This window comes from Haplochromis burtoni, unplaced genomic scaffold (assembly GCF_018398535.1).
Source record: "Haplochromis burtoni strain Fernald_Lab_line unplaced genomic scaffold, NCSU_Asbu1 Contig_138, whole genome shotgun sequence".
NCBI lineage: Eukaryota > Metazoa > Chordata > Actinopteri > Cichliformes > Cichlidae > Haplochromis > Haplochromis burtoni.
This window is the reverse complement of record NW_024582499.1, coordinates 419815-443157: the sequence shown is the minus strand read 5'-3', so window position 1 is coordinate 443157 and position 23343 is coordinate 419815. Positions and strand designations below refer to the sequence as shown.

The 23343-nt window shown below is 40.8% G+C and overlaps 1 protein-coding gene across 1 annotated transcript in view; it reads right to left on the bottom strand.

The window, feature by feature from the left end:
- Nucleotides 1–10162: 10162 nt before the first annotated feature.
- plxna3 (plexin A3) overlaps nucleotides 10163–23343 on the bottom strand; it is a 144981-nt gene continuing 131800 nt past the window's right edge. The window contains exons 33-38 of the mRNA XM_042224441.1: nucleotides 21876–21954; nucleotides 21296–21408; nucleotides 20840–21009; nucleotides 20521–20733; nucleotides 19867–20017; nucleotides 10163–19539 (exon numbers count right to left, since the gene is read on the bottom strand). Coding sequence (XP_042080375.1) covers nucleotides 19444–19539; nucleotides 19867–20017; nucleotides 20521–20733; nucleotides 20840–21009; nucleotides 21296–21408; nucleotides 21876–21954 — 822 coding nt within the window. The 3' untranslated portion in view covers nucleotides 10163–19443. The remainder of the gene's footprint in view (nucleotides 19540–19866; nucleotides 20018–20520; nucleotides 20734–20839; nucleotides 21010–21295; nucleotides 21409–21875; nucleotides 21955–23343) is intronic.

The following is a 23343-nucleotide window of genomic DNA, read 5'->3' as shown; positions in this document are numbered from 1 at the left end:
GTCTCTAGAGTATTTAAAAGTAGAATGGGAGGCAGAGCCTTCAGCTTTCAAATTGGGAACCAGCTCCCAGTTTGGATTCAGGAGACAGACACTATCTCTACTTTTAAGGTTAGGCTTAAAACTTACTTTTTGATAAAGTGTATAGTTAATGCTGGATCAGGTGATGGTGACTCATCCTATAATATGATGCTATTGGCTCAGACTGCTGGGAGTCTGCTGTCTGTATCGTCCTGTTCTGTCTAGTGTTGCGCTGTCTTGTCTTGTTTTGTGCAATGTTTACGTAGTCGTGTGTTCGTCTGTTATATGTGATACGTAGCACCAGGGCCTTGGAGGAACGTTGTCTCCTGTTCCACTGCAGATGGCTGAAATGACGATAAATGCCACCTGACTTGACTTGAGATTTTTCATTCCTTCAGCTCTTTTCACTCTCGATCTCTTTACATGGTGCTCCTGCAAATCATCAGCATTTACCGCATTTTCTGCTGTTTGTTGATCATGGTCTCTTCAAGCTCCCCCTTTTTTCTCTCTTCCGTCTCCTCCTCCAACTGGTCGCAGCAGATGGCTACCCCTCCCGAGCCACGTTCTGTTGGAGATCTCCCCACGAGTGCCAAGTGCTGCTCATCTGATTGTTAGGGTCTATGGTTTTATCCTACAATGTCATGTGCCTTGACAACATAAGACAGCCTGAACAGAAATAAATTAAATTACACTGCATATTCTCAAATATCTTATTGAGCTATAAAAAAAGGAAGGTGATGTTTTTTGATTACAAAAATGAGCAAACTGATGCCTCGTCAGTCGATTAGCAATAAAGTGAATGTTTATTCCAACAAGATGTGGTCAAAAGGTGCATACTTGGAATTTCTGAGATTAGCCTAAATAAATCCATATTGACGTGACCTGACTTTAATCTTTGTTCGCTGTCAGTTTGCAGCAGCTGTTCAATGTTTTTATGCTTTGAGTCATCGATTATATTGATGTCTGGTAGTGAAGGGACCCTGCTCCAGTGAAAGGCCTGAATGACTCCTGTGACCTGGATCGGCCATTAGAGATACCATGTGCGTATGAGTGTGGGAAACAAACATCTTAGATCTGAGAAATCAATGTATTGATTTGGTGATGACCGTGTGATTCTTGTATTTAAGTTGTGAGTTGGCCAAATGAGAATCAGCTGAGGTAATACTGTTGCACCATTGTGTCGAGGATGCCCCACAGCACGTCAAATAAAGCTGTAAACACGACACATGACCCTAATGTTTGTCTGTATCAGACTTGTACAAAGGTCAGCAGATTATGTTTACTTTTATAAGGAAAAGCTTGTAAAAGTCCTTCAGAGAATAACCAGCAAAGGTCCCTCTCTCCACGCTGCATGAATATTAACTGGATCTGAATCATCACACAAGGGCTTAAATGCTTGAGAGAATACGCAGCCCTCAAACATAAGAGGAGAGCTTATTTTACATCATTTTAAAAAGGCTGTTTTCTTTCTTTTGTCATTTTTACACAATCTACAAACTAATGCCAGTTTTTGAAAAAAAAAACATGAACACAACTGGGTGACAATAAAATGCTAAAACTTTAGGCTATGAACAAATAAAAGTACTTCACAGTACTCCGGTGTCACTATCAATAACCCACTGTGTGCTGTGATGAGAAAGACTATAGTCTTCCAGGAAACAAGTTTTCTGGGACACATAAAAATATATATATTTGGCATTTAACTGCATTTTTCATATTGTTACATTAAAGCTTGTTTTAACCACGTCTTATTCCAGGCATCAAACCAAAGCCCCATTTAAAAAACTAAACCCTGCTGAATTCAAGCTCAAAAATTCTAATTTTAGGACTTGATCCTGCAGTTTTACAGTGACGGTTAAATTGTCGTTGCTAAAGTGACACAAAACATGCCAACAGGCTGCGAACACTACTCAGGGTCTCTTGACTGTTAACCCTGAGACGTATGCTGCCATCTCTCCCTGCACTTCATGGACAACCATTGAACAGGTCAGTGGTCAATATACTGGTGGCCCGAGTCTCAGAACACCGACACTAAAGCACACCTCACGTGCAATGAAGAGCTGCAGCAGACAAAGCAGTATTATATGTATTTGGATACTAACGCACTGCCCTTTCAAAATATGAGGCTGGTAATGCTGTGTCCTTTGAATTATTTTGCCAACCAGATCAACAGAGCGTAATCTCCCCCTGGACCATCTTCAGGCCAACAGCGATTCATCTAAATATTGATGTTCAGGAAACCGTTAAGAAAAACCCCTAAAAAGCTCGGCTTAGCAGTGAGCTATCCAGAAATAGAGCTAATGAAAATCTGTGGAGTGTGACAGAGACAATTGTGATTAGTGTTTTGGCCGTTTTTGGAGAGTAATCACAACAAACAGATAAAGCGGATGTCAGGCAGTCAGATCAGGTTGAAAAGGGTTCTCACCTCTACATGAACTTACTGAAATATGCACAATTTTAGTGATTTCAATTGCTAAAACCTTCTTTGAGTCCTTTTTCAAACACAAACTAGTTACACTCATATATTATACAGCTTCTTAAGTCAGTTTTGACCTTACATACAGTTACTTTTGCATGCTTATGAAAAGTTGACCTGCTTGCTGCTGGAAGAAGAAAGTAGAGGAGGAGGAGGAGGAGGAGGTGCAAACAGGAGGAGAAAAAACAGCCCGAAGAGTTTCAGCTCAGCTCATAAAGTTCATCATCAGGTTGGAAAATAAGAATCGAGCCACAAGCAACAATTCCTGCTGATACCGTTAAATCCGTTTCTAAATGTTGGACCTAATTAAAGCTGCTGGGGGAGAAAATCTTCAGTGTAATTAACAGAAACAGATCTGACCTGCTGACATCAGACACACTCATGATGAAACAATTATGTTATGAAGATTCTCAGCAGAGGACGGCGCTGTGACTTCAGTCGTTAATGAGTTAATGAGCCACTGTGATTGTTAACTTTAACATGATCTGTGAGATCAAACAGAGCACATGAACCAGGAATTTCCCTCAACTGTGAGAGACAGACGAACCAATGAGGCTCGTTAGGTTCTGACAAAGATGCAGACAATACAGCCTGGATGGGAAATTATCAGGTTTATGAAAACTCTCGCATTTGTTAGAGTTATCCAATCATAGAAATATTCATTCATTCATTCATTCAAGATCTTCACACAACAATTACTTTGTCTTGAGATATTTCATGGGTGCCCTGGAGTGTGTCTGCTGCCAGTGTTGGGTAAGTTACTTTAAAGTAGTAACTTAGTTACATTACTAGTTACTTCTATCAAAAGTAACTCAGTTACTTCAAGTTACTCATTACTTTCAAAGTAACTAGTTACTAGGCAAAGTAACTTTGGTTTTACTCAGAATTCTCTTGTTAATGTGTTGCTCTGTAACTGGATACCCAGCCAGACTGCCAGTCTTCTAGCTTGCTTACTTGCCACAACTGCACTGTGCCACCAACCAATAGAAAGGAAAAGATAATGTGCATATTTCCACGAGAGAAATCCCACGCCTGGACCGTCGTTGACCGCCGCCATGATTCTAGCCTACGTCACAGCGTCATGTGCGCTTTTTACATCCAACACAAAAACTGCAGTTGTGGTGCTTTGATTGCACTCAGAACTCAGAAATTCTGCCTTCTGAATAGGAAGATGTAGGTAACACCAGACTGCAGATGAGCTGCATACAGGGCTGGACTGGGACAAAAAAAATCATCCCAGGCGTTTTGACTGACCGGCCGCCATTATAGGAAGAAAATAGAAATAGAAAATCTTTTGGAAGTAATTTTATGTCTGTTTTTGACTTATTTGAGTAATTTTGGCCATCTAGCCACCCATTCTCTTCTGTTTATCCTTGTCGAGGGAGCCGGGGGCTACAGCCTATCACAGCTATCATCACCAAGTGGTGAAATCAAACACAGGACCTTCTGGCTTTGAGGCAACAGCTAATCACCACACCACCGTGCTACCCTAGTAATAAGCAATTACACGAGATTGAGATTACACATGCATCAGATAAAAAAAACAACAACCCAAAAAACATTTTAAAAACCATGCTGTTATTTCATTCGGTTTTTCAGTTTTTTGCAGCTAATAATTTAAGAAAATTTTCAACACAATTATGAATGACGTCTCTCAATCCCACCTGGAGCACCTTCACTTCCCAGTCTGTAAACACTTTGGTCATTCTAAGTATCAGAAAGGAGGAATATCAACGATTTGCTGAGTGAGGGTGCAGTTTCACACTCAGACCACCCCTTTCTTATTGTGCCCATTTTCAAAACACATTGATGGCGAAAACATGCATCTTAAGGCTTCAAAAAAGGATTTCACAAACCAATATGTAATGTGATGATAGCTATGTTCGTCTTTAATTTGGTGAACACCAATGATCAGATGGCACTGTAATGTCCGAGTAAGCGCTTCACTTTAAATGGAAGAATTTCCTTTCAAACATTTGGCAGAATGAGTCCACTTTCTTACTGTTAAATGGTTTGTGGATTGTGCATTATGAATGTAAGCTTGGTGATTTTAGCCTGTTTGAAATAAACTTTGAGCTGCTTCACGTTAAACATGAACATCCGCAGTAGTGGATCAGACATCTTACCCAGCACTGCATACAACAACCACAATCCGTGTGGTCCTTCTGTGGAAAGAAACGAGTATTGGAATGTTACACAGATGGGAAGAAATAAAAAATAAATACAACAATTTAATCACACGATATATCAGGGAAAAAAGCTGCACAATACAACTTTTTGATCTAAACGTCTGCGGACTCCCACAAACATCAGCAGAAAAAGAAAACACACTGACGGAAGAAATGATTACTTAGACCACCAATGCTCTGTGTGTGTGTGTGTGTGTGTGTGTGTGTGTGTGTGTGTGTGTGTGCAAGGCTTGGAGCAGCAGAAGAAGAGGGGAAACTCATGACTCAGCACGTTTTTTACCATTTATGATTAACGGTTAATTTGGGAGAGTGGCTCCCTGTGGGTGTGTATGTGCTTGTGCAACTATCTTTCTGAGGACCAATGGCAGTTTACGACATTGTGGGGACATATGTGGTTACAGGAGACGTCTGTAAAACGAGAGGACATTTTTAAAAAGGGGAACATTTGTTTAAAAAAAGAAAAAAGTAAGGACAGTTTTCAAAGTTAACAGACTTGAACGTGAGTTGTTTTGTGTGTGTGTGTGTGTGTGTGTGTGTGTGTGTGTGTGTGTGTGTGTGTGTGTGTGTGTGTGTGTTTAAGATGTGGTTAGGAAAAAGTTGACATGCATGGATATTGTCAGACAACAGTTTTTAATGTAAAGACACTTTTATTTTGGAATACCAGGGGACCCAAGAATGCATTATGTCAACAAGGGTTCTTACAAAGACATATGCACCAACGTGTGTGTGTGTGTGTGTGTGTGTGTGTGACACCTGTAGATGCTGACTGAGCAGCTGCTTAACTGGCAGCACAATCTGACTCAGGGCTTTACAAACACACACAAACACACACACACACACACACACACTGAGCTTTAATCAAATCAAAGCTTTATTGAAGCTCATTTGTTTCTCCACTGCAGCTTGTCATGATAACAAGCCTGAAGTCCTGACAGAGGCTGACATTTGGCCCCGCCTACCTGGTATGAAAACACTGGAGCGATCAGTCTCACAGTCACTGGCAGAGGCAAGTGATTGATGTAAGTTTGCAGTTCACAAAAAGACTTAATTGTAAAAATCAGGGTCAAAGGAGGGGCTATGCGCTTACCTGCTGCTCTCTGGCAGGTAGCTCCATGCCCTCCTGGGTTTTAAATGCACCTTAGAACACACATGCATCAACACTACATATGAGCGGGCGGAGGGAGGTTTGGAGTCTTCTCTCACCCCCGTTCTCTGTTGCCTGGTGGGGCAGAGAGGCTGAGAGGAGGAGTTGGCCGTCCAATTGGGGTCTGGAATGTGGGGCCTCCCTGCTGCTGCGGAGTCGGGGCGGTCTTCTTCACTCCACCCGAGGGAAGAGGGTAACACTACCTGGGTCTGGGTGCAGTTTCCCCCTCCAGGAGCAAGGGTACCTAGACCTGGGGCTTAGAGTACACTTGGGGAGTGTGATCGTGTGTACAGCGTCTCTTTATGTCTGTCTCCACGTTGGTTGAGTGTTGAATAATTGCATATGAGAGCATGAGGGTGGGAATGGATGTTTGTATCTGTGTGTGCCTGTATGTCTGTGTCTATATGTCAGGTCGGGTATCAGACGCCACCTCTCTGGGGACATCTCAGGCCCTCCAAGGTATGGAGGCATATCTCCACCCACCACTTCCCCTACCAGTGGCAGACGCCCTCAGACATCGGTGCGTTGTGGTTCTTTGTGTCCGGGGATGGGCGTTCAGGTACACACCGGCTCACTCCTTGGTGGCTGCTTATTGGAGCCTGGAGCCTGGGGCTCGCTCGGGCCCATTCGGAGGTGGGGTGCCCTCGGCCTCTTGGCCTGGGGCTCGGTCACTCTGGCACAGCTGGCTGCCGGCGGAGCTCACGGGCACTGCAACCCCCCCTGGCTTCTGCTCCGTGGCTGCTGAGTGACCCCTCATCTGGGACTCTCCTCAGCTCTTTCTGGGATAGTGGCGCGGCTGCCCCTCTGTTGGTCTTCCTTGGTCTCTTGTGCTCTGAGGGCCTCTGGATGTCTGGAGTCTTGATCTCCTCCATACCTGCTTCATGCCCAGGAGGACGGGGCTGTGGCCCCCCCACACCCCCTAGCAGATCATTACATGAAGGAACCTTTTAAATACAAGCGCGTCCATGCTCACAGGTGTACACACGGGTGCTCACACACACAAACTACACCCTTTTTGGCTCCCACCTCAAAGCACATGTCGATCCTACATGATGCACAATAATATTCAATATTTAGTATTTACTGTTATATTCCCATAGATCATCGCGATCTATGGGAAGCAGGTTTACAAAGTTAAATTTAATCCTCTCAGGCTCAAATTAAAGTTTTTGTTGCTAATGCACAACCAAGTCCTGCAGTGGTACTTCTGAGTAAAAAAAACCCTCATAAAATATGTATGTGGGGTAATCAGGTTGTTAGTTTTTAACTGTTGCAAATCGGCAACGCCTGCCTTGAGAGGGTTAAGAGATTTAAGACTTTTTTGACCCCATATACCGTCATGGCCTAAGATTTTGGCAGTGGCACAATTGTATGGCCTTCTGCTTGTCCACCCACTACAAAAAAAAACTCTTAAAAAAAGCAACTGAAACAAATATTAGATATAATAATAATCTTGTTACTGAGTGTAGATTTATGGGGACAAAAGTAGTGAGTTTTATTTATCTGTCAACAAGTACAGAGTATTTCTTTTAAAGCAAGTATTTCCTGTTTTCATATAAAAAAATCTGTCCACATGACAGTGGAAAAGCAAATGAGATTATCAGGGATTAACAGATGGGATTATGACCCTAACCCTCACCGTGTACAACGTCTATAAAGGTCAAAACACAGAAAAAGTTACGTTTCCAAAATTAGAAGTGTATGTATCAGCAGGACCTAAAATGAACTCCAAGAATAAATAAAATAAATATGAATAAAGTGTTGAACTGCAATCACTGCATGCACAGTTTGTCCAGACTTGAAATAATCAGGATACATTTCTGAAAATTAAAACCCGGTATGGGATGAAATGTCTTTCATTCATGAAAATAATCCATATCTATGCAAAGTTTATAGAGTAATTTCAAATACATTAAGTCTGGAACTTAACACTGCATTTACAGAACTTTATCTCTCTCTGTCTATATCTATATATCTATATATAACATTAAATATATATTCTCAGTCTGATGTTTCCTTTGCATGTACACAGGGGGATGCAGTCATGCATAATGCAAAAGGTTAAAAGCTATTTCATCATTGCAGAATTGAATCCATCTTTCACTTAGTGTCATTTGGTCATGCGAGCCATCTTCAATATTTAATCTAAAGTAAGTTCAAGATGCAGCAGCACAACATGCTTTCACCCAAATAGATGAGGAAAGAAATTGTGTAGGACATTAGTGATAGTCCAGATCTGTGAATAGTTTTTCATCTTTACTTGTCAAAATAAAAGGACCGTTTACTTTTATGACTGCCTTTTTTTCTGCGTTCCTACCATTGCTTTCGGAGATCAGTTGAAGTGTGTTACTTCTCTCTACAAATCTGCAGACAGCAAAGAAGGCCACCCTCGGTCCATTTACAGAGATAGACAGCAGGCTTTTGGTCAAAAGACCATAATTGATGTTGCTTTTCTTCATAGTTTACACTGCAGTCTGTTTAAGGTTTCAGCACTAAAAGTCACTTGGTGAAAGGGATACTGTAGGGGGCAAAATTAAGGGATAAAAATAACCAGAGGCAGAGGCAAAGCTATGTAGACCACAGGGAAATCCCCTTATTGCCTCCAGCAAATCTGACCCTGGACATAATGGAGACTTTAAAGGAATATAATAGCTGGCCACGAAAACATAAGCGTTACCAATTCAGTTCCTAACAAAGTGTAAAATGTACTTGCTATCACGGCCCTCCAACCCCCCAGTTGTATTTTATTGAACAAATTCATGAAATCATAACAGAGTTGGATCTTTAAATGAGTGGTTATTTTATCCTCTTAGACTGAGTCCAAATGTACTTTTGTGTCAGAAGTTAAACATTTTCTCATTCCTGGAGAGGGAATGGGTATTCATGAGAACGTGAGGGGCAGCAACCCTGAGAGATAAAGTCCTTGGGCCACGTTCATGAGACGAAGCATCAAAAGTTAATGGCCCTCAGTGCTTTCTCAAGGAACTTCTGTGATAACTTCAAAGTCCCTTAACAAACAGAATTCAGGGTTTTTTAAGATTTTTCAGGTACATTCTGACTCCCTGATTTGCTTGTTCACGTCACTTCTTAAATGGAGACTACTTAATGTTTAAATACCTTTGTCCTCTTATAACAAATACTTTTATATACCAAGGAAATGAGAGTTTAGACTCTGTTTTATGGTGCAGGAAAGAATCCAGTTAGGAACATCCATCCAAAGCTTACCCAAAGTTGGTTCTGGCAAAGCAGGGCATCCTTTTCTCCAGCATTGTTTTCCAGTTCCTCCTGTTGGAATCCAGATGCCACAAGTCAAATTATATCAGTCAATCAACTAAGCTTTTGTATATACTACTAAGTGTTTCTGCAACTTTAATTTCTTCTGAGGTCCTCCCTCAGAGATAAGATATATATTCTTGGCAGGGACTCCTGCATCTACCAAAGGGTTTCCTCTGAGTTGGGAAAACCTCCAAGGGGAAGTGCTCAGGAGGCATCCTGATTAGATGCCTGAACCACCTCATCTGGTTTCTTTCGACACCAAGGAGCAGCAACCGCACTCCGAATTCCCCCTGGATGTCTGAGCTCCTCAGCCTATCTGTTTGACCCAAGCCACCCTATGGAGGAAACTAATTTTGGGTACTTGTATCTGCGATCTTTGTCGGTCACTTCCCAGAGCTCCTGGGCACAACTAAATGAAATTAAAAGCTTACTTTCTGGCTCCGCTCTCTCTTCACTACTGCTGGGGAATATGTTTGATCAACGAGGGCTCTCGTAAAGATAAATCTCTTTTTGCTCTTCAACAAACAACAATAATCAATAACCAAGCTGTAATTTCTTCTCCTTGATTCTGTTTGTTTCTCAAAGCTGACCTTTTCAAATCTCATGAAATCACTGGACAAAGCTGTCAGTTCTCTTTCCGTCCCTCCATCTCTCTCATTCTCCCTCTCGGCCTCGGGCGGATTTTAATCAAGAGTGTTTCCTGATAATGAAAACCTGCGATAACGACTCTTTTCTTGCTGCTGCTGATAAGCACCGCAAAGCCTGGATCATTGTTCTCCATTAATTAGCCTGTACCCTTGCCAGTATTTGATGGGTTGACGCCGACACAGCGGGAGAGCGACCCTGGAGTCATCTCACAAATGAGCAGAAAATTGTCTGATGTGTGAGGAACTGGCACCGACACAAATGTGACTGTACCTTCACAGAAACTGAACGCTGTTTCTGTCACTACTTTATGGATTTTGACGTTGTTTTTGATGTTTCCACACTATATACACTCCGTCCCCCCGAGCAGAACCAGAAGAAACACCAAACTGCAGTCCAACTTTTCCATTACACTTTAGTGAAATCACACAAATATACAAACTCAGCAGAAGGCAATGGCAATGATATAAAAACTGACACAGGCTATTACATGAAGATTCATCATCATCATCATCATTACATTTTAATTCAGCAAAAATGACAAATAAAAACAAGGCAATGGCAAATGGTCTCAAAAAATGGGCCCTGACTACATCCTGGAAAGCGCTGCATCAAGGCGACATGTATTTCTGCGTTTTTAGTTTTCAAACAGAACAAAAACTGTTTTTCCAGGCAGAGAGATGAACGGCAGCGCTGCAGAGCTGCTGGCGGCAGATCAGGAGGCTTCGATGGTGGGTTTCGTAGTTTCACACATTCTTTGTGTTGCATATGAAAAGAAGGTCGGCTGGTTATGAGAAAATGTAAAAACCTGCTGAAGAGATGTGTTTATATTATAGTATTTTGTGTGTTTTGTTACATTTGGTTTCATATCTTCTATTTTTCTGTTTTTATTCATTTATTCTGAAAATTGCATTGCAGGATTTTATCCCTGCATTTGAAATAATTCATCTCCTCACTTCAGTCAAGCTACAACCGAGACTGTGTGTGGATACTTTCAATACCATTTTCTTTGTGTTTGATGGGAAAACATTTCTAAAGGAAACTGGTCTGGAATGATTGACCAGAAGGTTTGTTGAGGCTGGAAATAATATAAACAGGTGATAAATGCTGATAAGGCAACATGATAAATCCTTTTGTTTGTTCTTTTAATTTTCACAACAAAGACGACATCAAACTATCCTTCTTACTACATTTTTTAGATTTCTCGCACTACAACTTGGATTTTGCTTTAAGCCACCTCCAAGCAGAAGCCCTCACTGGGTTTCATGAGCTCTACAGTTACTGACTGGGCAGTTATTTGGGTAATTTAGAAATGGAGACATTTTTAATGCGCTTAACATCGTGACAGGATTAAACCCAAACCATGATCCTATTCTAAACCTAACCACACAGTGGACCAAAACTGGAACTTCAAGCTATAAAAAACAGCAAACTAAGTGAGAAGATATTGCAATCGCAATTTCATTGGACAAATAGGTTTCCCTCAGCACACGACTGACATGGTGTTTAGTTGTACAGTAAAGGTAACTTTTAGGTGCCTCAATTAGCAGTTAATCTGAATGTTGTAAACATGTAAGAAATTAGCAGAAAAGTTCAGGATTGCTTGAAAGTTGTGACAGTTTGTGAAAATCTAAAAACATAACACATAAATACTGAAAGAAGCCTATCATTGGTTTTGCGACAGGTTATTTCCAGCCAAAACTGAAAAAAATGAGTATAATGGTGGAGGACAAAAATTATTAATTTGTTTGTGGCAGATGGTTAAAAGGGAATGTTTTTATTTTGTAAAAGTAAAATGTTTAAATCTTACATTTATGTGTAATTACTAATGAAATAATGTGATTTTTGGACTGTCACGCATGGTCACCTGTGTTTTTAGGTTATATATTTATTATATATCTAAAAAAGAGATATACATGACATCTACAGTCATGCTGACAGCCATGCCCTGTACAATAAACATCTTGCATTTTTGATTATATCTTTTTATAATTATCATGAGACAGCTGCTATTGAACTTCAAAAATTGCGGCTCTACCAAATTTTAGTCATAATAATATGTGGCATCCGGCCGTGATTCATAAACTAGATTCACCGTCAGCTTCCTAATAAATAATGACAGGGATTTATCAAAGTTTGCTTGGTGAAGCCTCATGATCCAACGCTCGCAGCACCCCAAACACCGCCTGAATGAACAATCAGATCCTGAACTAAGACACAAGATCCAGTGTGAGCGGCGCTTCTCGACTGGTGGTTCAGGGACCCAGACGAGGACTTTTGGACTGTGTGTTTAAAATCCAGGACTATATTCTGAAAGTGCTTATAGATAAAATTTATTTGAATGCTGTGGATCCTGATGGCACAGCAACCAAGAAGCCTCCGCTCAGAATATTAATAATAATTATAACTGTAGTAATAATAATCATATTATGGTACAATAAAGACATCTGACCCCCCGTTTGAGCTCAGAGGGGAGTCCAGTGATACGCTGTTGCTATGGTACAATGAAGCCCGCTGGGATCCGCTGTTGGCTCAACTCGTCTGTCAGTCACCCAACTGTCTGTCTGGAGTCTGCAGGGGTGGGAGGGGCCTAATGAGGTCGGGTCAGCCAGCTCCCATTGATTTCCAATGGGAGGTCAGTGCAAGTTTTCTGTAGGGAAACTCTCTGACCTACTTCTGCTGCTGATTACTGAACCTCCCGCAGATTATTAATGGCAGTTATACCATTGAGTTTAATCTCCCATTAGTATAAAATGGATTTTTTTCCCACAGGAAATCAATGAAAGCTTTACAATGTGACTTGCATCTTAAGATACCATTAATGATAAATTGTTGGTTGAGAGATTTCCCAGAAAGTTAAGAATTATGGTCAGATTCATCTAAATGATAAACAATACATAATATGAAAGTGGATTTGTTCTCCGTGGTCACCTGATTATTTCCAAAGAATCTGATAAATATGTCGAACTCTTCATTGGATATTGATTCCATTACAGATGGACGATAAACTCTTCATTAGGTTTGAAGGGGACATTTTTGTAGTTTCTAGCACTGATTTCAAATCCAATTCTTCGAAATAACACAATGGATGGAAATATAACAGAAAAATAGAAAAATCCATTTTTTAACCAATGGGGGATTAGTGTACAGTAAGAATACGATGAATGGAGCAACTAGTTTCAAATAAGAGATTCCTAAGAAAAAATACAAAATGATAAACATTAAATCAACTTGTTTATTTTCTGTCAGAAATAAGAATAACACCATTATACTAAATGTATTTTTGTCAATTGATCTTCAGTGGGAGAGCTCCATTTCCCTGCTGATGTCTTTCCCCAACCCCTTCTTTGCTTTTAAAACTCCTTAAGAACATCGTCTGGTAAGGAGTCGAACGATTCAACAACTCGTCAGACAGTTCGCCATGTGAGTGAAGTGAGTCTGATGGGCGATTCTGATCAATAAAATTGATCAGTCTCTCTGCCTCCTTCTTGGTTAATAACTCCAGGCTGAGAGGAAACAGACAGACGGATGGATTTGATGAATTGACTATGTGCACGATGGGAAATGACCGACTGAACCAGAACGATTTGTCACATTTCTCAATGTTTTTCGACACGTCCTGTTTCTGACTGCTCTTAAACTGGACATAAATGCAGGAAACAAGTAATGAGGTAAAAAATTAAAATGGCAAGAATGAATATGAAGTGTGACCAACAGTTCTGGCTGTTTCCCAGGCTGCACATGGACTGTTTTATGACCTGTTAAAGTGTGTGTGTATGTGTGTGTGTGTGTGTGCAATTAACGTCTGATGCTGTTGGGCTCTTCCTTCTGCTTTAACGCTGTACAAACTAATAAAACTGTCTACATCCTCCAACAATAAATATAACCCATTGTAAAAAATAAATTAAAAGAAAAATAATAAATATCTCACCACTGGAGAATGTTAAAAACGCTGAGTTGTGTGTGTGTGTGTGTGTGTGTGTGTGGATGGATGCACGTAAAACAGGGTGTAAATCAATCTGTTTTTTGTTTTGTTGTCACAGGAATTTAACTTCGCTCTCCTTCAGTCTCTGTTGCCTCCTCCCAGGTGCACGTGTGTGTTCAGAGGATGGACATGATGTTAAAATGTACACACACACATTCTTGCTACCACAGTGGAAACCCACCCAAGCATCGTTTTATCCCAGCTGAATTTAAACTTGATTGTAAAGGTTTTCTTTTCCTTTTCACTTTATTTGCTAGTATTCGTTGTATCGAAGTCTGTTGGCAGCTGACATCAGATGGAACCTCTCAGGAGTTTGTGAGATGCATTCAGTGCTGCACCAGGAAAGAGTGTCACTACATCTGACGAGCCCGAGCTTCATGGACGAAATGCTTCCATTACCATTCGTTGGTTTGCCCAACTAAAAGCAGGATTCAGGTATCAAAGAAAAGTGGAATATTGGCCTTGGTGCAAATGGAACATCTGGAAATAAAATCATGAGCTCAGTCTCATGGCAATGCATGATGTAAAATAAATCTGTTATTTTCGTTGCCACAATTTAAGGCTACCAATAGGAATTTTTAATCATAGCAACTCAGCTTAATATCTGCAATTAGCACGAGGATTGTTTTTTCTGGACAAACAACAAAGAAATACAAATTGGCGAACTACTCAACCACAAGAAAACTCCTTCTAGAAGCAAGTTGTGACAGCCATCTTGGAAACTCCTATAGGCAATTATGTTGAAGCCCCTAAATTAAACGTGGAGACAGTCCCACCATTAATTCCTATGACAGCATAAAAACTACATGCAGGGAACCACAACTTAAATCTGTAAAAACTGCTTTAAGTAGATCCAGCCTTTCTGCTACAGTAAGTAGTTATCATAGTTATCATAGTGTGGCTGTTGATAGGCTCATTGATCCGAAAGTGCCAGTCAACAGCTGATCTTTTCAGGACTTTTTGCAGGAGATTTCTTGTAATGTCTCTGCCACAAACCAGTCCTTGCCCAGACGAAAATGCAACATGTAATTAGCGTGCTACAAACTGCCAGCTCTTGACATGCTAGCTAGCCAATCGCTCATTTGTTTATCCACATGTAAGTATGATCAGCAGAGGGGGGCTGAGCTGCTGAGATGATGGTCTGGTCAGTTCTGGTAATTTGAGGGTATCTCACTAAACAGCATAAAACTAAAAAGCTATAATTTTAAAGTCACATCTTGTGCTGTTTAATGTTCATGCTAACATAAAAAAGCTACATTGGCACAAATACTAATAACAGATTCATGTTATGTAACTATTGCCATGACACTAGGAGTGCAGGTATAACAGAAACAGTCTTTAGTATTTGCCCCTGCACACCTTTAGTCATTCCTGCCCCTAAAACTTTTACCTTCCATCCTCTGATTTCTCTCTATAATGAATTTTACGTTCGCACGAGTAACTGAAATGAGCATGGAGCGTTTTTGCCTCCTCTTCTTCTCAGAGACCTTTCCTTCCCCAGTCGGTTTGATGGATGACGTTGCCTCCATCTTTTTTCGGCCTGATCAGTATTCTCCCTCTCTCCTCCCTCTCAGTATTCCGGCAGCATCTCCCTCCATCCTTCCTCCTCACACTTTAGCATGCAAAAAGAGAATCTGACCTCCCGCTTTCATCCTCAACCTCCCGTGTTACTCTAACATTTATTTCTCCTATTTACATTTGAAGGAATTCAGGTTTTCTTTTTCACCTTTTGGCACAAAAATACCCCTTCTCTCTGCAGTTCAACAGTAATTTCTCCTCTTCCTCACTTTTCAGCATGCAGAGGGAGTTTACTCCTGCCCTACAGTTTATATGCATCGCCCAGCACCTTTTTTTTCAGTATTCGCTGGTTTTCTTCTCTCCTCCACCTCATCGCATCAACAGAAAGGTGAAGCCTGATCAAACACGATGCGCTGAATTATATCCGATTTATCTGTTCTTGATGACTTTGAGTTTAAAGGGCGAGCTGAGATTTTCATTATTTTTTTTACAAAAAGACTGGAGATCTGATTTGAGATTTCAAATGCATCAAAGATACAGATCAGGTGATTTAAACGGTGCAACTACAAAGAAAAAGATTTTTAATTGAGCTGCAGATACGATCAGTGATTTAATGGCTGAGTTTCCACTGCAGCAGCAGCAGGAAAACACACACACACACACACATACAGGTTGGTGAACAGTGGTATTGGTATGGTAGTGGCTTCCCTCCCTGTTCTACAATTAATCATCTTAAAGGCAGTCTTTTATCAGGACCCTTTCCTCCTTTTCCTCAATCCTCCCTCCCTCACTCAGGTCCTTTTGGCCCCAAAGATTCAAACGACAGTGAAACATCAGCAAGAAAGAAAAAACAAAAGGTGCTTGGTTGCTCTATGGCATTGCAAAGAGCCAAAAGACAGATGCTTCATGGTGGAAGAACATTTTCACGCAAAAAAACTGGCTTTAAGTTTTGACAACCCCGTTGAGTTTTTTTTCACAGCTTGGTAAAACCATTGATGTTTCAGGTTTTCTGTGGTTTGCATATAGGACTAACCTGCAGGTTACTAACCTGGACACCATCTTACGCTAAAGATATGCTTTCTGGGTTATTTCTCATTCTCAATTTAAATCTACAAACACCATGTGTGTGTACAACTTTTTTTTACCTATTAGTTTTCCTCTTGTGTATAAAAATGGTCTACACTTTACGGTCTACATTCAGTCAAACCTCTCATCAAACATTTTTTTTATACATTAACATTAATGACATTTTCTGGCAATCAGCTGTAAGTTGGCAGAAATTTGCAAGAACTTTTCTGGTTTTTGAACTATATTTAAACACACCAAAAAAGTTGGGGACCTAAAATCTTGTTCCTGTTAGAAGCTTAAACGTGAAAGGCCCTGAAGCAGTTTGCATCTTATTTAAAAGGGGAAAGCAAAAAAATACATACCAGTCTTCCACTGGCACACATTTACACAACATTAGTTTTGACTGACCAGTTCTGGTGCAAGTTGTTTGCTGGATGCCATATAGTTCGACAGAACTAGAAGATTAAAATCTGCCTCAAATCATTGTTGAGTAGAGGTTAGTTTGTGTTTTTAGTTTTCAAAAGGCCAAATACCTATGCAATCAAACTACATCCCAAACTGACCTTTGGGCAATATATACAAGCCAGTTTCATGATGTGAAAATGTTCTACCACACAGGTGGGACTGGGAGGTTGAAGGGTGCATTGTTGCCATGTTGGAAAGGCCGACGTTCACACAGAGCTTTTCTGAGTTGCAGTAGTTCCAAACTTCTTCATGAGCATAATTTTTACTTGTAAGGTTTAAGAACTTAGGTGTGTGAAAGCCCTGGATGAAGCAACAAAAGCTCAGACTCCATCTGAAGCGCTGCCTATAACGCTACCCAAACCTTCAGGACAAACCTCCATCCAATGCCGCTCTGGAAATCTGTTCAAACAAACAACCAGTTTGGCAAATAAAAGCACCAAAAAGTTCAGTTTGTTTCCTCATCTTCCACATACAGAGCTTCTAACACAACAGACTCCAGTTGAATCCAGTTTGGTTGGGTCTGGGCCTGATCCGATGGTGAGGGGACGGTCTTGGTTTGGCTTGAACCGTCGCTCTGCCTCCTGGCTCTTGCTCTTCCTCCAGATTCTGATGTAGCATAACGTTCAGTATACAAGTTCAGCTCTTTAAAATCCATACCGTCAAATCCACAAAGTTCTTATTACATGTTAACATTTCAATATTTTTTTCCTTTCTTTTGTATTCTTTTTTTTATACTTTGTCATCATTATTATCTTTCTTTTTTTTGTTGTTTACAATTATGGCCACAAGTCTTAAGAGTTCTTGAGTCCGGTCCGGCTAAAATTCTATTCCGGGTTGTTTTCAGTCCGGATTTGGTCCAAGTCCGGTCCAGTTCTGATGTGATCCGGTCCGGTCTTTACATGGCACTGGGCTTGTAGCTCTGCACAGTATTTCCCCCTGGGCATGTTTAGCATGGTGCTGTAAAGCATGGCTGTATATGTATGTGCAAGGTCTGTCGATAAAGCGCTGCACCAATAAACGTCAAAGTTTGTATCCAGGACCCCAGCGTCTAGGTTCTTGTGGGCCTGAAAAATGCCTGTTACTCCACTTTTGGAGATTTTTTCTGTTGAAAAATTCTACAGTCAACCTACTTATTTACAGACCTTGCCTGTGTGCCTGTGCTGGAATGTATTCAAAACGTAATGCTATATTCGTTTATATTCACTTCTAGTAAATTATTCACAATTCTGGCGAATTCCACAGTCTTGATTGGTCGGGCAGTACATTACTAAAGAGTCTTCTTGGCCAGTAGGATGGCCAGAGGCCAGCATGACTGACCAATGATGGAGGGTCGAGGGTCAAGGATGAGCAGGAATCAAAGGTGGGGAGAAAGAGCGAAGAAGGAAAGAAAAGGAAGGTAGAGAAGGAATAGGACGAGGAAAATTAGGAGGTAAACTTCTGATGGACTGTGAAGAAAAGAGGGAGGACGGGATACGGTTATGGACACAGGTACTGGTCTGTCAGTAGGCATCGGGCTCAGTGTGCTGTGGTATAGAGTGATTGTCCAGAGAATCGAGTGGTTATTTAAACAGCAACTTAGAAACATTTAGATCCTGACGAGGCTTGGCCGAACAAGTCCAAGGTCAAGTTATATCATCTCGCTTCAGAGTCCTTATTACTCTATGTCCAAATCCTCTTAGCATCCAGTGATTTCAAGTTAAGGTCAAGCCATCGGTTTATTGGACATTTAGTTTATTTGCTTTCGTCTTCTTCATTAAAGCTTAAAACAACCAACTGAATCCAAAAAAGTCCACGGTAGGGTCAGATATTCCAAATCGGTGACTTGACTTTGTCGCTTCCAGCCTCAAGTTCTGACCTGACTTCCTTACAGTGGATTCTTCCAGACAATGCTAAGGGTATGGTTGAGGATAAGTGGTCCAAAGTTACGACATCAGTAAAGAGGCTTTGAACCTCTGTAGTAGGCCTTGACTTAGCCCTGGACTTGTTCAGATTATGATGAGGCTCTTAAAGTTCAATCCAGCCTGTTGTGTTTTTCCTGTGACTGTCTGACCATAGGCGTAGTTTCTTGATCCTTCAGACAGAACAAGCTTTTCAAAGTGTAGTCTGTAGCTTTCATGGAAACTTGATCCGACCTTTCAACCAAGCACCTGTTAAGTTCCGAAGCAAGCTGAAGTCAGGTCACTTTGTTCTCACGTCACATCCACTGTTCGGAGAAACGTGACACAGTCTTTAGCCCACAGCTACATCCCCTTTGTTTGATCCCTGCTTGCAGTAAAATCAAATCCAAACCGACAGATGCATCTAGAAGGGTTATTTTTTGCCCCCAAATGACTCAAAGTTCCATAGTAAATGTATCCGCATCGGTTTGGAAATCAATTTTCCACCCCAAAAATCCACCAAATGGAGGTAGTTGGGGTCCCACCCAGCCAGTCGATCTTCAAGTCAATCAATCCATCAACTGACAAATAAATTACTGATAGATTGATTGCTAATGCAACTGGAGCTGCGGCTGTCAGTTCGGTCCAACACGGAGCAGTTCGGCTGACTGTTTAAACAGTTCAGAAAAACCAAATGCCCTCATTTCCCCCTCCCCCATTCATCTTCCCACGCCCCCCCCCCAATCCATCAATCCATCAGTCCATTCATCCTTCCACTTCTCTCAGCTGCTTCCAGACATCAGATTGATGGCTTGCTCCAGTTTGTGCCTCAGTTTGTGTTTGCGACAGTACCCATCCCGGTCCAGTGCTGTTAGGATCTGCACATGCGGGAAAAACAGAAGAAATGATATCAGCTAAGGGTATTGCTTCATGTCCCTGATATAAACAAACTTGTTCGTGCATCAGTGAAAATGTTATTTTGATAGAGGTGCTACGAGTGGTTCAGAGGATGTGGGAAAGGATCGTCTTGCTCAAGGTCAGGGTTGGATGACTAGCTGATTTATTATTTTACTGCCATGTAAGGTAAGTTGATGAGGCAAGTCTTAAGGGGAACCAAAGAACTGGAAGGTCGTGTTAGTTGCTTTTACAACATCAATCATGTAGCGAATGCCAATGTCAAACCTCAAAGTTACTAACTCACTCACCTCTTCCTTGTACTTGTTGATGTAGAAGTAGAGCTCGCTGAGTGCACTCAGTGTGTTGAACTCATTTCCGTGGAGTCGGGACTGCTCCACCAGGTATGCGTCCATGTCCTGATCGCTGATGCTAGGCATCTTGGCTATATCCCTGTAATACCTGAAGGACACAGACAAAGTTAGCTGTGGTGACTAACTTCAGACTTTAACTGCATCAGCAAGTTAATGTGTAGCTTTTGGGTTAATTTACCAGGATAATTACCCAAGTCGCCAGCTCTAATGGTGTAATATTTTTACATTTTGCATGAGCAGGCCTTATTAATCATCAGCACTAATTAATGTGATTATGACCCCATACTATTATTCTAATAAGGCAAGAGTCTCAGTCTCTGCAAGCCTTTCTTTCTTTCTTTCTTTCTGCAGTTCTGCTCTTCAGAATGTAAATTAAGCTGTAGTAGCTACTTTAACATATTAATTCTGACAGGTTATATTGATCAGTCACTTTCTTCAGGGCATCAGCTAATATTAGCAGGTTAGTTAACTGGTTATTTACACCTAAACCCAGCTCACTCATTTATTTTTCTTAAATATATAAATTAATTAGCATGTTAGATACTTGCTTTACACAGGACGTATTAGTTAATAAATTAGCGTGCTATCTACCTTTCCACCCAGCTCTTGTAGTTGGGGATGTCCTTCGCGTAGAGCAGTTTGTTGGATGGAGAGTCTTTGCCGAGCCGATGTTCAGACGTCGAGCAGGAATCCATGAAGGTCTGAGCGACGACTGACAAGCAAGCATCGGTGATGCTGCTCTTGTGGATGTCGAACACAAACTGAGGATTCTTAATAACATTCACCCAGAACCTGAGAGGAAGGCTGCAAGAACAGAGAAAAGAGATGTTTTTAAAAAAAACATTTAAACAGCTGTGACTTTATCTTATAATTTCTTTAAAATCCACATTCTTGAGCAACTTTCTCTCACCAGTTGCTCTTCCAGGTGTGTCGGACGTCTGGGTCAGTTATCTGTCGTTTGTCGGCCTGCTCGTCTAAGAAGTCGAACATGTATTTTATGGCCAATGGGAGTGCAGAGCCACGATGGGCGGTGCTAAACACAGTCTCAAACAGGTCATCCACAAACTTCTGCAGCGTCCCCTGTTGGTGCGAGGACCAAAACAAAGGTTTAAATATTTAAAAATTAGATAATAGAGAAAAAGATCATTAACCAGAAACATTGGACAAATTCAGAAGGTTAAAATTAACATTTTACCTATTTTGCTTAAACTAGATTATAATATACAAAATGTACATCTTCTGAAACTACAGTCTCTGCATACAATGAAGATGATTATTACAGCCATACTTTAAGGCATTACTGTAACTTTAATCTTAAGCCCCACACTGACATCTGTTAAGGTTTGTGCTGTTTTGTTTGAGGTACCTTGGTTGCTAGAAGTCTGGTCAGGTAGATTTCAGAAACCATCTTGCTGCCACGGTCTCCTTCTCTCTGGTCGCTGTGCTCATGATTTTTCACCAGGTGCCACAGTTTAGTTCCTTGAAAGACACAAAGGCTCGATTACCAATCCCAGTTTTCCAGAAGCCACAGAAGTCTCAGTTTTACTCCTTTCTTTGGTTAATTATCAATTTATTTGAAGCAATTACCTGCAAATTTGCCAAAAACTGACATCACTCTGTAGGTACCCTGTGTCAAACTTTATTTCAGGTGTTATTCATTAACTATAGAACTCCAATATTATCATTTTTGGTATCTAGATAATATAATTTCCTTTTTCTTGGCAGAGTTTTTGTCTGAGATAGACAAAACGTCCAAGTATATCAAAGATCATGACTGTGCTGTCACAGAAGTTAAATGTAATGCTGTCTCAACACAAGCAATGAATCCTGTTCATCTTTCACAGCATCTTTGAAACAAACTTAAAGGTCTAACACATGAAAACACCACAGATGTATCCTAATGTAAAGAAAGTTACTATATCTGAGTATATCTGCTGCCATATTACCTGTTTCCTGGTCTGGGGTGATCATTGGAGCTCTGGATCTCAGGCTGTCGGGACTGCTGGATGTTCTCAGTAAAGACTCTGATGGCACAAACAGAGAGAAAGATGGTCCTGATTAGTCATCTGGTTAGAAAAGAAGAGGCTGAACGCTGATTTTGTGAGTCAACACTGTGCTTTAATGGTGAGAACTGAACAACAACATCTGGCCTGGATATAAACTAAACTTTCACTGTTTTCCACACAGCTGCTATAGCTATAAAGGTAAACAGTCATTGTGCATAACTTCCAACAAACCACATCTGTATAACTTGTAACACCCTCAAAAGTACATCTGTGTAAAATTTATTTTCACCAACAGAATGTAAACGCTGTAATCTTGCAAGTGTTATGGATTAAATCAATCTCAGATTATTATTATTTCTGACTGCTGTGTTCCCCTTTAATTCGTCTGTAGCGTCTCAGTGAGTTGTGCTAACTTTTACTTTCCACCTCCAAAGTTATTGTGACTCTCAGACGTGTTAAATACATTTATTTCCTCTTCACGTTAACTAGCTGTGGGCAGACACTGAAGGTAGCAAGCTGAGAAGACATGAGAACAAAAAATTCATTTTGATGAGTGAATATCGTGTTAGATTTTCTCTGTCACTTCACTGTCGGTCCAATCCTCTGTGTTTGCTTCCAGTTTTGGAGCCAACTGTTTCCTAAAAACATGTTTGAAGATGGTGATTGATGGTGTTGCCACACTGTCTAAATCAATCACCGTATACTCATATCAAAAGACTAAAGACTAAAAACGCCGTTCTTCTAACTTTGATAGTTGCTAGTTCCTGCTGTGCTCAAACACAAAAGAGAGAGACTTCCTGTAGAGGTTGGGTTGTCCGTACAGGTTACCAGTAATCCAGATCATGGTACGAATTTAAAAACCAGAAGAAGGAGGAAGCATAAAGCATTCTTTAAGTTTGTGAAGACGTTTCAAACCCTCATTACTTTGATTTATAAGCAAATTGAATGGATGCACTGAGCTGCTTTTAGAGCCAGCAGTCCACCACAGTGTTAATACTGTGGCGGATTCAGTCCAAGCGGGCGATGCCATTGGCAGTCATGATAACCTTGAAACTTGAAGGACTCCAGGCTACCTCAGGTTTGTTAAAAACAGATATGCTGGCATTTCTGCAGCGTGTACAGGCAGTACAGCAAATGTTAAATTGCAGTTAAAAAAATGTTTGGACTGTTGCTAAATTAAACTTTCCTCCATTTCTTGAAATATGTGCAATGTGGTAGAGAATGAAAAGTTTGCATGACCTATGAGGAGGTAATAGAAACGGGAAATACAGTCAGGTGAAATAAACCAGAATGATGCATTTGATATATGAAAAGTCTGGAAACCATTAACCCTGCCAATAAAACACGATGCAGAACTGGCCAGCAAGAAAACCTAATAACTGTGTGTGTGTGTGTGTGTGTGTGTGTG